At 41.3% G+C, this 13,430-nt stretch overlaps 1 protein-coding gene across 2 annotated transcripts; it reads left to right on the forward strand.

Annotated features, from left to right (window-relative positions):
• Nucleotides 1–3,587: 3,587 nt before the first annotated feature.
• RNASEH1 (ribonuclease H1) lies at nucleotides 3,588–13,020 on the forward strand. Of its 2 annotated transcripts, XM_056856549.1 has the most exons (9): nucleotides 3,588–3,712; nucleotides 6,318–6,427; nucleotides 7,327–7,395; nucleotides 8,000–8,185; nucleotides 9,129–9,228; nucleotides 10,228–10,282; nucleotides 11,465–11,549; nucleotides 12,237–12,361; nucleotides 12,808–13,020. In XM_056856549.1, exons 1-9 carry the CDS (start codon nucleotides 3,588–3,590, stop codon nucleotides 12,892–12,894), a joined length of 942 nt encoding a protein of 313 aa, XP_056712527.1. In that variant the 3' UTR covers nucleotides 12,895–13,020. The 2 variants fall into 2 exon arrangements, with proteins under 2 accessions (XP_056712527.1, XP_056712528.1); XM_056856550.1 differs by lacking the exon at nucleotides 7,327–7,395.
• Nucleotides 13,021–13,430: the final 410 nt, after the last annotated feature.

The following is a 13,430-nucleotide window of genomic DNA, read 5'->3' on the forward strand; positions in this document are numbered from 1 at the left end:
TGTAAGACTCGCTTATAGAGTGGGCCTCAGAAACTTAAATGAATATTAATCTTTTAACTTCTCGCTATGTAAGGAATTTTATATTGTTATATTCCTTGTGCAGGAAGAAAGCTTGTGCATTGGCTCGTTCATTTAAATAAAAAGTCAAAATGACTATCGGGCCTAAATTACTGACAGGTAAAGAAACTATGTTTGGTTATAATTCCAGAGGGATGGCCATGTTATGCTGTTAGAACAAGAGTTCACAGGGGTCTTGTGGGACCTGAAAGGCAGCCACTTCACATACCAGGAGTGCATCCGCTGGCCTGTTGACCAAGAAAGCTTATACTGAAATAAAATATTTTTAGTCTTGAAGGTGTCACAAGACTGTCAAAGGGAGATTAGAAGAAGAAGAGTTGGTTTTTATATGCTGACTTTCTCTGCCACTTAAGGGAGAATCAAACCGGCTTACAATCACCTTCAATCACCTTCCCCTCCCCACAACAGACACCCTGTGAGGTAGGTGGGGCTGAGAGAGCGTGACTAGCCCAAATCCAGTTCACCAGATTAGCCTCCGCTGCTCATGTGGAAGAGTGGGGAATCAAACCCGGTTCTGCAGATCAGACTCCACCACTCCAAGCCACCTCTCTTATCCGCTACACCATGCTGGCTCTCAAAGAGAGACTGCTGAATTACAACTAATAATGAAGCTCAAGACCATGCATTCTCTTGGATTGAATAGCGATCTGGGATTCCTGTCTCATTACCAATGCTGATTTCTCCAGGCCTACTACCCCTCTGCATATCACACCTAATCCAATCACGCCTGCTAATGTCATTTACTTGCTTTTGGCATTTACATGCTATTGCCATTAGGTGTCTAATTCACTCTTCTCTACTTAAGGATAGATGGACTCACATTCTAGTTGTATCTGAAGAAGTAAGCTGTGACTCAGGAAAGCTCATACCCTGCCAGGAATCTTGCTAGTCTTTAAGGTGTTACTGGACCCTTGCTCTTTTCTGCTGCTACAAGACAGAGTAACACAGCTATCCATCGTGACAAGACTCCTGTGTATGGGGGTTACCGCAGTTGTATTCCTAGCGATGTATTAAGAGTTTGAAAATTGTATTTAAAATACTGTTCGCACTTTCTATGCATTCCCACCGATGTATTAAGAGTTTGAAAACGTTATAAAAATACTGTTTGCACTTTCTATGTATTCCCACCGATGTATTAAGAGTTTGAAAACGTTATAAAAAATACTGTTTGCACTTTCTATGTATTCCCACCGATGTATTAAGAGTTTGAAAACGTTATTAAAAAATACTGTTCGCACTTTGTTTGGCCCCTTTAGCTGTGAAGACGTCTTCCAACCATTTATAAGCCGTGGTATCGAAAAACCCTTTTAAAGCGATGTTTTTTTATAACGTTTTCAAACTCTTAATACATCGCTGGGAATACAAAGTGCGGTAACCCCCATTGTTAGGTGGTTTGTAAGGTGCTGCTGTAGGGGGAGATAACTAGTTCCTTCCAGGCCAGACCACTGGGCATTCAAGAGCTAGGGCTTAAACTCGAGATACATATATGGGGAAGGGCTGTCTGCTCTCTTCCAAAAGCGACCCTCCCCCCCCCCATTTGTTAATCAAGAACGAGCAAGAACTAACAGAAAGGGGGGAGTAGTAGAAAAGACACAGAATTCCATGCTAGTTCTTGGGAAGGCACTCTAGTTCTTTCTCCTTTGTCTCCCCCCCTTCTTTTCCCCCATCTGTGGTTCTTCCCAGCGGTCTCCAGGCAGACCAGAGGGACCAGGTGCGTCTTCATTGCTGGTTTTTGTGCTTGAGGATAGGGGCAGGTTTGTCACCCTCGTCGGCGCGGCGGACAAGGTGAGTGCAAAAGAGGGAGACAAACGGCGGAGCAAAAGTTGAGGTCTGAATGAAAGAAAACGCGTTTGTGCTGCGCTTGTTCCTCTTATGCAATGAGGCGAGGCCAGGCCGTGGTTGCACACAGGAATGTGCTGGAATGGAGAGCTGCGTGATGGACGCGAGTGGCTTCTTAAGGCGCCAGTGACATTTTGCTTTTTTTTACCAGTCATGAGACTTGCGGTCAAGCAACTCGGTTTATAGCGTCGGAATGGAAAGGTCTGTGGAAGAGCCCAAATCTTCCTCTAGAGGCCATTTATTCATGGAAGGTTTTGCATTGGAGTTGTCACTCTATAGATGCACATTTCCCCCATCTGAATTCTCAAAACTCTGCATGGCGGCTTATTGTTGAGTTTTGAGAATAGGGATGGGGAAAAAGTGCATCTAAAGAGTGGCAAATCCAATGCAAAACCTTCCATGAATAAATCTCTAACAGAGATTTATTCATGGAAGGTTTTGAAAGTAAGGTGCTCTTTGAGTTCGGTGGGTCTTTCTACGGAGTGCATAGGACCGCGGTTATAATGGGGACCCCGAGCCCGTGCGTTTTCATTCAGAGGCAAGTTTCATTGAGGTCAGAGGGATTTGCTCTCAGGTTCATATCTTTGCAGCCTGAGAGAAAAGAGTGGGGGGGGGAATGGTAAATATCAGATCGGTATATTCGCATGACGGACCGACTGGGGTTGTTGTAAGGAGTAACCGAGGCCCTTAGCTTGGAATGTGCATAGTGCTGTTTTTTTTTTCAGAGTGAGGAAAATTAAAGGCAAAAACGCACGGGGAGGTTTTCGCCTTGGATTTGCCGCTCTCTAGATGCACATTTCCCCCACCCAAATTCTCAACAATCTGCATGGGGGCTTATTTTTGGCCATTTATGTACGGGAGGTTTTCGCCTTGGATTTGCCGCTCTCTAGATGCACATTTTCCCCATCTGAATTCTCAAAACTCTGCATGGGGGGGGCTTAGTGTTGAGTTTGGAGAATTTGGCTGGGGAAACTGTGCATTTAGAGAGCGGCAAACCCAAGGCGAAAACCTCCCCACGCGTTTTCGCCCTTAGTGAAGCCCAGGCTCGTTTTCCCGCCTTGGGATACAAAGACGAGAGAAGTACGCGTGTGCAAGGGGAAAAAAAAAAAAGAATTTTAAGACGCTTGCGCACTAGCCGTTTCTCGCGTCGCCGGCTGTTTCTCAATCCCGCCCGTACAGGTTGCTCCTACAGTTCCGCTTCCTGTTTTTTTTTTTTTTGTTTAAATGCCGCCATGTACGGGGCAGGAGCCATAACGCAGATCGCAGGGGCGTTTCAGAGAAACCCACCCTACTTCTAGAAAGTCATTTAGCGCCCAGTCTTTTTTTTTTAAAGACGCAAGGACCGTGTGTGAGTACTTTCTCAGAAACAACCGCCCCCCCCCCAGTTTAAAGTGGGGACCTGCTCAGTAGGAAGCGCTGAGGCCGACCCCCATCCGGCGCAGCGGTTTTTAACGTTGGGAACCGGAAGTACAAAAGCTGGGCTTGACAGTTGCGCTGTGCAGACAGTGGAGGGGGGGTGTGGTCGGCGCGCGCCTGCGTAAGTGAAACCCTTTGGTGCGTGCACGGAGTGGGTGGGGCTACGGGGGACGGTTGCTACGGAGTGGGTGGGGCTACGGGGGACGGTTGCTGTGTGGGAGGAGGAGGAGGAGGCGGCGGCGGCGGCGGCGGCCATGCTGCGCCGGGCCTTGGCCTTGTTGATGCGCCCTTGTTTTCTCCCCGGCAGCGCCAGTGGTGACAGCGGGAACATGTTCTACGCGGTGCGCAAGGGCAGGAGGACGGGGGTGTACCGCACATGGTAAGCAAGCCGAGGGGGGAAGGCGGAGCCAGTGCGGGATTGACGAATAAGCGAAACAAGCTATAGCTTAGGGCCCCACTCTCTTGGGGGGGCCCCCAAAAAATTTAAAGGGAAAAAAACTGGATGTACATTTCTAAAATCAACAGTGGGTAGCCGTGTTAGTCTGTCTGCAGTAGTAGAAAAGAGCAAGAGTCCAGTAGCACCTTAAGGACTAACAAAAATATTTTCTGGCAGGGTAGGAGCTTTCGTGAGCCACAGCTCACTTCTTCAGATACCTGGTATCTTCTTCAGGTATCCGAAGAAGTGAACTGTGGCTCACGAAAGCTCATACCCTGCCAGAAAATATTTTTGTTCGTCTTTAAGGTGCTACTGGACTCTTGCTCTTTTCTAAAATCAACAATTACTTTGATAAAATACATATTTTGTTATGTGCAAATGGCTTTAGATACTTATTAGGTCCATAAGTTACCATATAGCATCTATTCAACACAGAAAACAGCGACAATTTGTTGTTGACAAAGGACAGCTGGGCATTTAAAGGGCACCACTACCTTCAATAGCTTAGGGCCTCATCAAACCTAAATCCGGCCCTGGGCGGAGCGTCGAATACCCTCCTTCTCTTCCTGATTCCACCCCACCAATTGCATCGAAGCGGCTCACTGGGCTCCTTAAATGTGTTTCCTGGTGAGCTCGATGGGATTTATTTCTGAGGAAAAATGCCTTTTAGTAAGCTTTACCCCTTTTGTTCTGATTGGAGGCATCAGATGTCATAAAACAGCTTGGGCCCCCTTGCTTCTGGAGAACATCGGTATCAGCCCATACGCTGCCAGAAATTTTGTTCGTCTTTAAGGTGCTGCTGGACCATTGCTCTTTTCTATTACTATCAGTGTCTTAGTGTTAGGATGACGCAAGCAAGTTCCTGGCTGCTACTAAGTCAGCCAGGCTGTTGTCCAAACCTTTCATGTTAAGTGTTGCCACTGAGAGTATTGTTCATTATGCTCAGATGAAACGTAGTAAACAAAGAAGAAACCAGGTTAAAAATGAAGTTTGAAAAACCAGAATCCTCCCCTCCCCCCAGCAGTGAGCTCTCTAATTTGTACTTGTTTGTTTGGGTATTTATTTCCCTCTTCTTTTCCCCTTCTCCATTTTATCTTCAGAACAACCCTGTAAGGTAGGTCAGGCTGAGAGAGTGTGACTGGCCCAAGGTCACCCAGCATGCCTCCATGGCAGAGTGGGGATTAAAATCTGTCCCCAAATCTCACTAACGACTACTGACTTTTTTCAGTGGTTTACATTGGAAGTTAGGCCCACTTGATTTCTGTATGGGCCAAGCTAGATGTTACAGCAGTCACAGGTTCAATTTGTGGCCACCGCCATTTTAGGAAAGGGTTTGACCATTTAAAAGTGTAGCCCTTGTGGCATTCTTTTAAATGGTCATATTAAAATGGCGGCAGTGGCCACAGGTAGAACCCATGGCTGCTGTAACATCTTGTTTGCCTCTGACTGTCAAGGAGGGGAAATGTTTTGGAAACCTTTTGTAGTTCATAGTAATTAAGTAGTTACATAGTTATAAATTGAAGAGATTGGGGTGAATTGAAATTACTGGCTGTTGTGTAGGTGTTTAAGTGGCTTTTAGATATTGAACTTCAAAAAATACAGCCGTCTCAACCCCCTGTCTGTTCATCAGCTATATTAAATCTTAAGAATATTGCGGGATGTATCCCCTATTATCTATACAATCTTGATAGTCCTAGCCATCGCAGTCTTTTCTCTTGCGCGAGTAAATGCCTTCCCATCGAAGTTGTTATATGGAAGGTTTCAAAATATTCCTAAACATGAATGGAAATGTGAATGTGGCTCCAACTCTTTGGACTCAATCGAGCACATATTGCTAGATTGCTCATTATATGCATCCGCTAGGAAGAAATGGGTAAATACTTGGATACATTCTAAATATTATCTTCCTAATGAAATAAGATGTCAAATTTTATTGAATGATACAACAGTAGAGATCACTGTGGCGGTGGCCAATTTTTTAGTCAATGTGTTAACAATGAAAAATTTGGGAAACTCTGTGTTATGATTTTATGTTTGTTTTAGCTTTTTTAGCTGATAGTTGTATTTATACTGTTTTTTTTCTTCTATGTAATATTGGATATGCCATTAAATGTTTATTGACAGAGTGTGGCATGATGGCTGGAAGCTGTCTGCCTAAATTCTAAATCTTGCCACAATTTCTTCTTTCCTCACATTAGCCAGGACTGGGATGTTGGCTCAGGTCCCCTTCCTGTTTTGTTTAGATTGCCTGCTGGTACATGTTCTTTAAGCAGTATAGGTTGCTCTGTCCAAATTTTTATAGTACAAAGAGAAGTATAGTATCCAAGAGTACTTATTTCTTTCTCTCCCACCCACCCCTGCTTTTCAATCAAAATAAGTATGACGTTAATCAAGGTGAAAAAATACAAATAACTTCATGTATAGGAAGGGATTCCCAGGGGATAGAATCCAGGCATGGTGGGGATGGGTTCCTGTCCGCTCCCTGTCCTCTTCTAACAGTCTTTATCACACAGTCTGTTTTGCCATTTATCTCTTAATCTGTTTATAGGGAGGAATGTAGAGAGCAAGTTGACAAATACCAATATGCGAGTTTCAAAAAATTTGCCTCAGAGGAAGCTGCTTGGGACTTTGTAAATGGCGAGTCATCACAATCAGCAAGTAAGTCTCTTAGAAAGTGCTGGCGCTTGGCAGATACATGGAAGTTTGCATGATATGTTCCACTGTAAATATGCCTTGGTATCAAACCTTGCCAGTTAGCAGTATAATGGTCTGGTCATATGTCCGGAATAGCTTGTTGTTTTGTGTGTGTGTTTGTGGACTTGGTGTCAGTTGAATTCCCAGCCTGTTTAAATGATTTATTTAAGTCAGTTGCTATTCTGAATATTCAGTTAAGTTACTTTTGGAGACAAGTTCGCTTTTTAAAAGCGAGATGTGTAGATCTGTTTAATAGAAATATGCATTTAGAATACTTAACAAAAGAGTTAAAGCTGAAAGAAAAAGGCATAGGTATCCTGAAAATCATATTATGCTTCTTTGTGGTTAAAATGATCTGAAAAAATCTTATAGAAGAACCACCAGGTTATATCTTTAGGTGGCATATTTTCCCCATACAGATGTAATGCCCCCTCCTTTTCTGGGAACATGTTTCACAGAGTAGGAGCTATAATAGAAAAGGAATCTGGTTGATGCCGGGCAGATTTCCTTAAGCAGGGCAACACTTGGTAGTAGACTCAGGGAAGTAGTTGGACATGGAAAGAGATGGTCCTTAAGACAAATATGTGTCACTAAACTAACTAGGGAAGTTCCACTGAAATGGACCGCTCATAGTTTGAGAAGCTAGAAAACCTGAGCTACGTTTGTATGAACACTTCAATGAAAATGAATCTCAACTGAACTCGTTCAGAGGAAACAGATGAAGTTGGGCTGTAAGTGTGATAAGTTAGTTTTAAATGCTTCAGATCTGGGTCTTTCCTTTTTGGTGAGTAGCTTACTTTGCACAGAAGGTTCTTTTTTACTGGAAACCTCTTACATAATACAGAATGTTCCCTTTATACTAGGCACATTGGCGGGAGATGCAAGGAATACAGATGCATCACTACCTGGTGACCCTGAAGTTGTTACTGAAGGTGCTCCTCATACTTGTCTTGATTGTAGCAGATGCTTTAGCATGTGCATGATGTACGATGCTACAGTCCTCTCCTGCCTTAGAGTCTGATGCTTCAGTAACTTGCTTCTCAAGCTGGCTTAGTCTGGTGTGTGTCAGAAAGATGTGCTTTGAATTCATTGTCACTATAATCTCTCTCATCCAGACACTTGGCTGACCCTCGAGTCTTCTCTTGGTGGGTAAAAGGACTAGAAGTTTTGTGGAGTGTAGATGAGTTAAATGCTTAATACTCTCTTCCTATGAGAGTACCTTAATACAAGCTGCTCATTGTTACTTCTGTGGTAAGGGTTTTTGCACAGTGTAAGAGGGTAGATTCTAGGGTTGCATTTTGATTCATGCTTTGCCCTTTTGCTTCGCTCTAAACTCTCCAAGGATGCTTGAGCACTTCTGTTTGGAGCAGAGTTCTAATACAAATTATGTATAATCATCATTCTTGAACATTAAAAAATACATTTTTAATGTTAAAAAAATCCCTGGAATAAATTCCTGGTGCATGCATTGTCTCACAGCATAAATATTCGTGTCCCAGAAATTAATATTTCAGTTTGCTGTGTGTTTTTCCTAAGGTATCAGCAGTGTGGCTAATGAAAGGCCGAGAAATGATACTTATGCTAATAAAGCTAAGTTCTGGTCAGATTATAGCTCATACAAGAGACCGAATGAAGAGCCCTCAGAAAGCCACCAGAAGAGAAAACGTACAAAATACACTGAAGTGCCTTGCACAGCTTCAGGGAACAATCTCTCATATATGGGTAAGCCTCTGTCATTGTTGCAGGCCACAATCCTGTGTTCATTTATCTGGGAGCAAGCCCTATTGAATACGAAGAGATTGAGTTCTGAGTAGACTTGCATGAGTTATGGTTATGTGTATGGTAACCCTTTTAACATGCAGAGGAGTTTTACAATCTTTTTCCTTCCCTGGTTATAGTTAGGAGTGAGAATTTAGTGAATTAGTACTGTTTGTTACAGTGCTGTGAGTATATTTGACACTAGATTTCAGGAGTTAAATGAATCTCTTGACACAGAGGAAATTATTCGCTAATTTAGGCAGTGGGAAGACAGCAGAGGAGGGGAGGAAGACTGTGTGGGCTGCGCATTTACATTTGAGCCTTTTCCTTGACAATCCTGTTAAGACGAAAGACCATAGCAGAGGTGGGTTTAGAAGACAGATTTGAGGGAAAGAAATTGGCCATCTGTCAGCAATGCTGATTCTATGACCTTTGGCAGATCATGAGAGGGAGTCTTGGCCATCTTCTGAGCATGGAGTAGGGGGTCACGGGATGTGTGTGGAGGGGAGCTAGTTATGAATTTCCTGCATTATGCAGGGGGTTGGACTAGATGACTAAGATGGTCCCTTCCAAATCTATGATTCTATGAAATTGTGTCAGGTCTAGAATTCAATTAAACGTAATTCTTTTGAAGTAAGCTTTACTATAAACCAAATAATTTTTTTAAAGTTGGCTAATGAACAGAAGAGCATGTACATTTGTACTGAAGTTTATTTTAGGACAAGTGACAAATCACAAATTTTTTTTGTATAGCTTTGAAGCAGCAACTACATTTTATGCACGAATAGAATTAAATCTCTAACCTGTATCTGGAAGAAGATTCTATGAGCAATTGTATTTATGGACTTTTTAAAAGTAAACAAATTGATATGCCACACTTAAGCAAAATACAAATTTACATTTGTAGGAGACTATACAGTTGTTTATACAGATGGATGTTGTTCAAGTAATGGGCGTCATAAAGCACGTGCTGGAACAGGTGTCTATTGGGGACCTAGTCATCCTCTGTAAGTAAGATCCCATGATGATAGTATGTTCATTCTCTGTAACAGTTACAAGAATTGCAAATTATCACTTTGATTTTCTATACCCAAATTACTGATTTACCGCATTGAGGCTCAGACAACTATGAAATCTGTTTGTACCAATAACATTGAACTTACTGGCTACCACCATTACTTACAATGTAAAAAAGGTTAAAAAAATGGAGAAATGTGTAACCAAAAATGCTATATATGGTAAATAATGTAGTTTTCACTTAGGACCTACGCTTAAGAAATTAAGCTTTCCATATCTCACTCTGCCTGATTTGTGAATGTACTGAGTGATTGTTTACATATGAAAGTTTTAGTATATTATATGCTAAAAGTAGCTAAATTATTAGTGTTGTCAATTAATAACTTATGCTTCAAATAGTTAATAGTTCTAGTTATGTCTTATAAATTATTATTAGGGTTTGCTCTGTTGAGCTGTTGTGCTCCCTTTTTCTTCCCATCATACACTCTTGTGGCTGTTGAAATAAGCTGCTTTTTCCCCCAATAGAAGGTGGGCATGAAAATGTTGAGGCAGTTCCTATTAACTTAAGATCCTAAGCAAGTTACACCCTTCCAAGTGCAGGCAGCCAGGGTAGAGTAGCGGCAGGTGGGTAAGTATCATTTGCCGCTTGCCCTGTTTAATCTGTATGAAGCATATTGCACCTTTGATATAGCATGTGGTCATCAGAACAGCAAATGCTATAATGTATACATTCTTCCTGTTTGTTGCCATGGGCTTAAGGAATGGGAGGTATGTATAATGTAGGTATGCCATTTGTGAGAGCTTGTAATTTTTTTTTAAATCAAGTTTCATGGTGAGGGATGCCAAACCATTTTAATCATGTCCCTATCATAAAACGCAACTCAAGTAGCTATTTATGTAACTTTCTACTGCAGACGGTTGAGTATTCAATCTTTATGTAAAAGCATTACAAATCGGTGGAATGTGTGGTTTTTTTGTTCATTTCACAGAAATAGTAGTGAGAGACTTCCTGGGCGGCAGACTAATCAAAGAGCTGAAATACATGTAAGTTGCTATACAAAACCTGAAAGACCTTGGTTATTTCAGGATCCTAATTTGCATGGAGATTTGCTCTTTTGCTCAACTGCAAGGTGCTGTATTTTAACACTTTATGGTTCTATGGACAGATACATGCAAAATGATAGTTTTTGTGTTAACAAGCCTTCAGATCATATTCCCTCTCTCCCTCATGCATGTATCATTTGTACCATTTGTGGCAACCCACAATTTGTCATTACAGGTGAATTGGTAAGCTATGATTGGTGCTTGCCCTACAAACCAGAATTGGAAGACACAACTTGATTGTGGCTTCTAACTCTGGTTTAGAGAGAAAGCATTTACATAGTTTGCCAGTTCAGGTGTAATAGCAGTCAGTGGTTTCCTATGAAACAGGGAGGAGGCTATGGTGTACAGGGGGAAGAGGAGGCATGTGGGCTGACATTCATTCATGTACCTTCACACTTCAGTCTGGCTCGGCTTCTGAAACAGGCCTAAAACCTTGTCCAAAGCCACTATGAAATGGTTGTTTAATCACCTGGTGGGAAAATAGAATATTTTAAAGGAGCACTATAGTGGTTCATATAGTTAATAAATATCTGACAGGCTTTGCCCTTGTGGCGACAATTGTATTGAAACAGTTGCTCATGTCTTCTTTTATTGTTTCTACACAGAATCTCATAACGAACTTTTAAGCCCCTTGTTGGTTAATAGGCAGAAATTCTCCGATTCTTTTAACGTTTCCTATTTATTGAACAATCATTCGCCCCATATATTGGAGACGGTGGCACAGTTTTTAAAGTTTGTTTGATTACAAATGGTTAATTAGATGGCAGTATCAACAAACAGTGTTATTTGGTGTAACTGTCTTCTAACTGTTACATAAAGGGCACTTTTTAAGATCTCCATTCCTTTTGTACCCTTTTTGTATTATGCTTTTATGCCAATAAAGGAATGATGATGGTAGTTAATAAAATACATGAATTGAGAGGCTCGACTAGGTAGCCAAAGCAAGGTCCATAATGGAAACTTTCTGTAGAGGATACCTGGCCATGTATTCACTGTCCTTAGGATAATTTGCACAGATTTCTGGATTAACCATTCTTTGCTGGCTTGAAATTAATTTTATGACATGTTATAAATGGTTCTGTTTACCTCCTGAGTTGTGCTTTTGCGAAATATTTTGTTCAGGCAGCGTGCAAAGCTATAGAGCAAGCAAAGAGCCAAAACATCAAGAAACTGGTTATCTATACTGACAGCAAGTTCACCATTAATGGTAAGCGTTTTTTAAAAAAATATACCTTGAATAAAGTAGATTTATACGTTGCCCAGTTACATAATACACAGTAATAAGTGGATACCTGTGAAGACTCACAAGGGAAGAAGGGGCATCCCATCCTGTTATCCCTGCCATCTTAATTTCCCACCTCCTTTCCTGTCTAAGAATGGGACTTACAGAACAGTCCTAAGCAGAGATGCACCCTTCTAAATACTGGTATTAGTCTCATGGGGGCACTGTCTTGTATTTTATGTTGCTTAGGTTTTTAAAGGTTAACCTATACATTTGTATAGGGTATTCGTTTTAATTGTATATTTTAAATGCTCTTAGCTGTCCTGAGCTGGACTCTGGTCCAGAAAGGGTGGGATAAAAATCAAGTAAATAAATAATTCCATTTAAATCTGGGTGTTTAGAAGGGTGTTTAGAAGGGTGTAGTTCAGGACTCTTCATTTGCTGTGTTTAAAATGGTAGACTGACAGCACAATTTATCTGCAGAGTGGGTGGCAAAATCATTACAGATCTATTAAATGTCCAGATGCAGCTTGTTTCCCTTTTGGAACACCCCAACTGGATGGCATTTTGCAGATGCAGTGGAAGCTGTGAAGGAGAATTTCTGCAGTGTCTTTCAAAATGACCTGATGATTCCAAGAAGTTAGTCTTAAAGGGGTCCTTTTTTTCCTGAAGGTATAACAAACTGGGTTCCAAACTGGCAGAACAATGGTTGGAAAACCAGCACAGGGAAAGATGTAATAAACAAAGAGGACTTTGAAAGACTTGCTAAGGTTTCAGAAGGCATGGACATCCAATGGGTATGTAACAGAACTGCTGACTGAGTAAATAATGAGTATGTATCATTAAAATGGAAATCCTGCTACAGAATGTGAGCAATTTAGTTGTGTGTTCATGATGTCACGGATAGCAATACAAGTAGAATGTTTATAACAGTTTAAGAATTTACAATGAGGGTGGTTTCAGTTCCTTAGAGGAAAGCTACCAGTCATTCTGACCCTTGTATTACTTCCTGCCTCCATTTCTTGGGGAGAAAGAACAATGCTAGTTCACAGTTGTACACAAAGGTGCTGGCAAAAAATAGAACAGGGTAGGTATTCTCTCAACAAGTGAAAAAAATGCACTTTTTTGCCAAAAGCATAAAATTATATTAAAAGCATAGGTAAGCAGTGAATGTTGTAGACATCTGCTACTGAGTGCAGTTTGCCATACACTTTTAATTACTTTGGACACTTCTTGTCAACAGATGCATGTTCCAGGTCATGCTGGATTTATGGGAAATGAAGCAGCTGATCATCTAGCAAGAGAAGGAGCTGGAAAACCCCTGTCATAGCATTTTGGAATTACAGAGTTCATTTTGAGTTCTCTGGCAATGATAAGAATATGGGCTTGTTAACCTGTGACAACATTCTAGTTAACACAAGTTCTTGTTGCATCTCCACCCAGTTTTGTTTGCATTCAGAAGCTCACCGGTGAACACCTTGTCCTGTTCTGGAGAGATATTTTTGAAATTATAATTGAAATTAATTCCAGTTTTGTTGGAATTACGGCACCTCATGTTTTTAGGTAGCACATTGCCATAGCTTATTTCACAGTTCAGAGTTTGGTGTTTAAGTTTTGTCAAGCTAGCTACTTCAGACGTGTTAAAATTAATCAGTAGGGAAACACAGTCTGTTTGCTGGACAACAGTATGGTTTCCCATTGTGTTCTGAAATAAAGATTTTTGTTTTTACTCTAACTGTGGCATTTCTGCAGTACAGTCTTAATAGAGGAGGCGATGAAACATAAAGAATACGAACCCCAAAGGTTTACCCACTACTATGCACAAATTGCAAAATATCAGTGATCCGTAACAACACACTGATCATA

This window comes from Euleptes europaea, chromosome 10 (assembly GCF_029931775.1).
Source record: "Euleptes europaea isolate rEulEur1 chromosome 10, rEulEur1.hap1, whole genome shotgun sequence".
Classification (NCBI taxonomy): Eukaryota; Metazoa; Chordata; class Lepidosauria; order Squamata; family Sphaerodactylidae; genus Euleptes; species Euleptes europaea.

Coding starts and splice junctions, on each gene's coding strand:
- RNASEH1 (XM_056856549.1), top strand. CDS start 3,588: ATGCTGCGCCGGGCCTTGGCCTTGTTGATGCGCCCTTGTTTTCTCCCC. Junction 3,713..6,317: donor ACGGGGGTGTACCGCACATG/GTAAGCAAGCCG, acceptor ATCTGTTTATAG/GGAGGAATGTAGAGAGCAAG. Junction 10,283..11,464: donor ATCAAAGAGCTGAAATACAT/GTAAGTTGCTAT, acceptor TATTTTGTTCAG/GCAGCGTGCAAAGCTATAGA.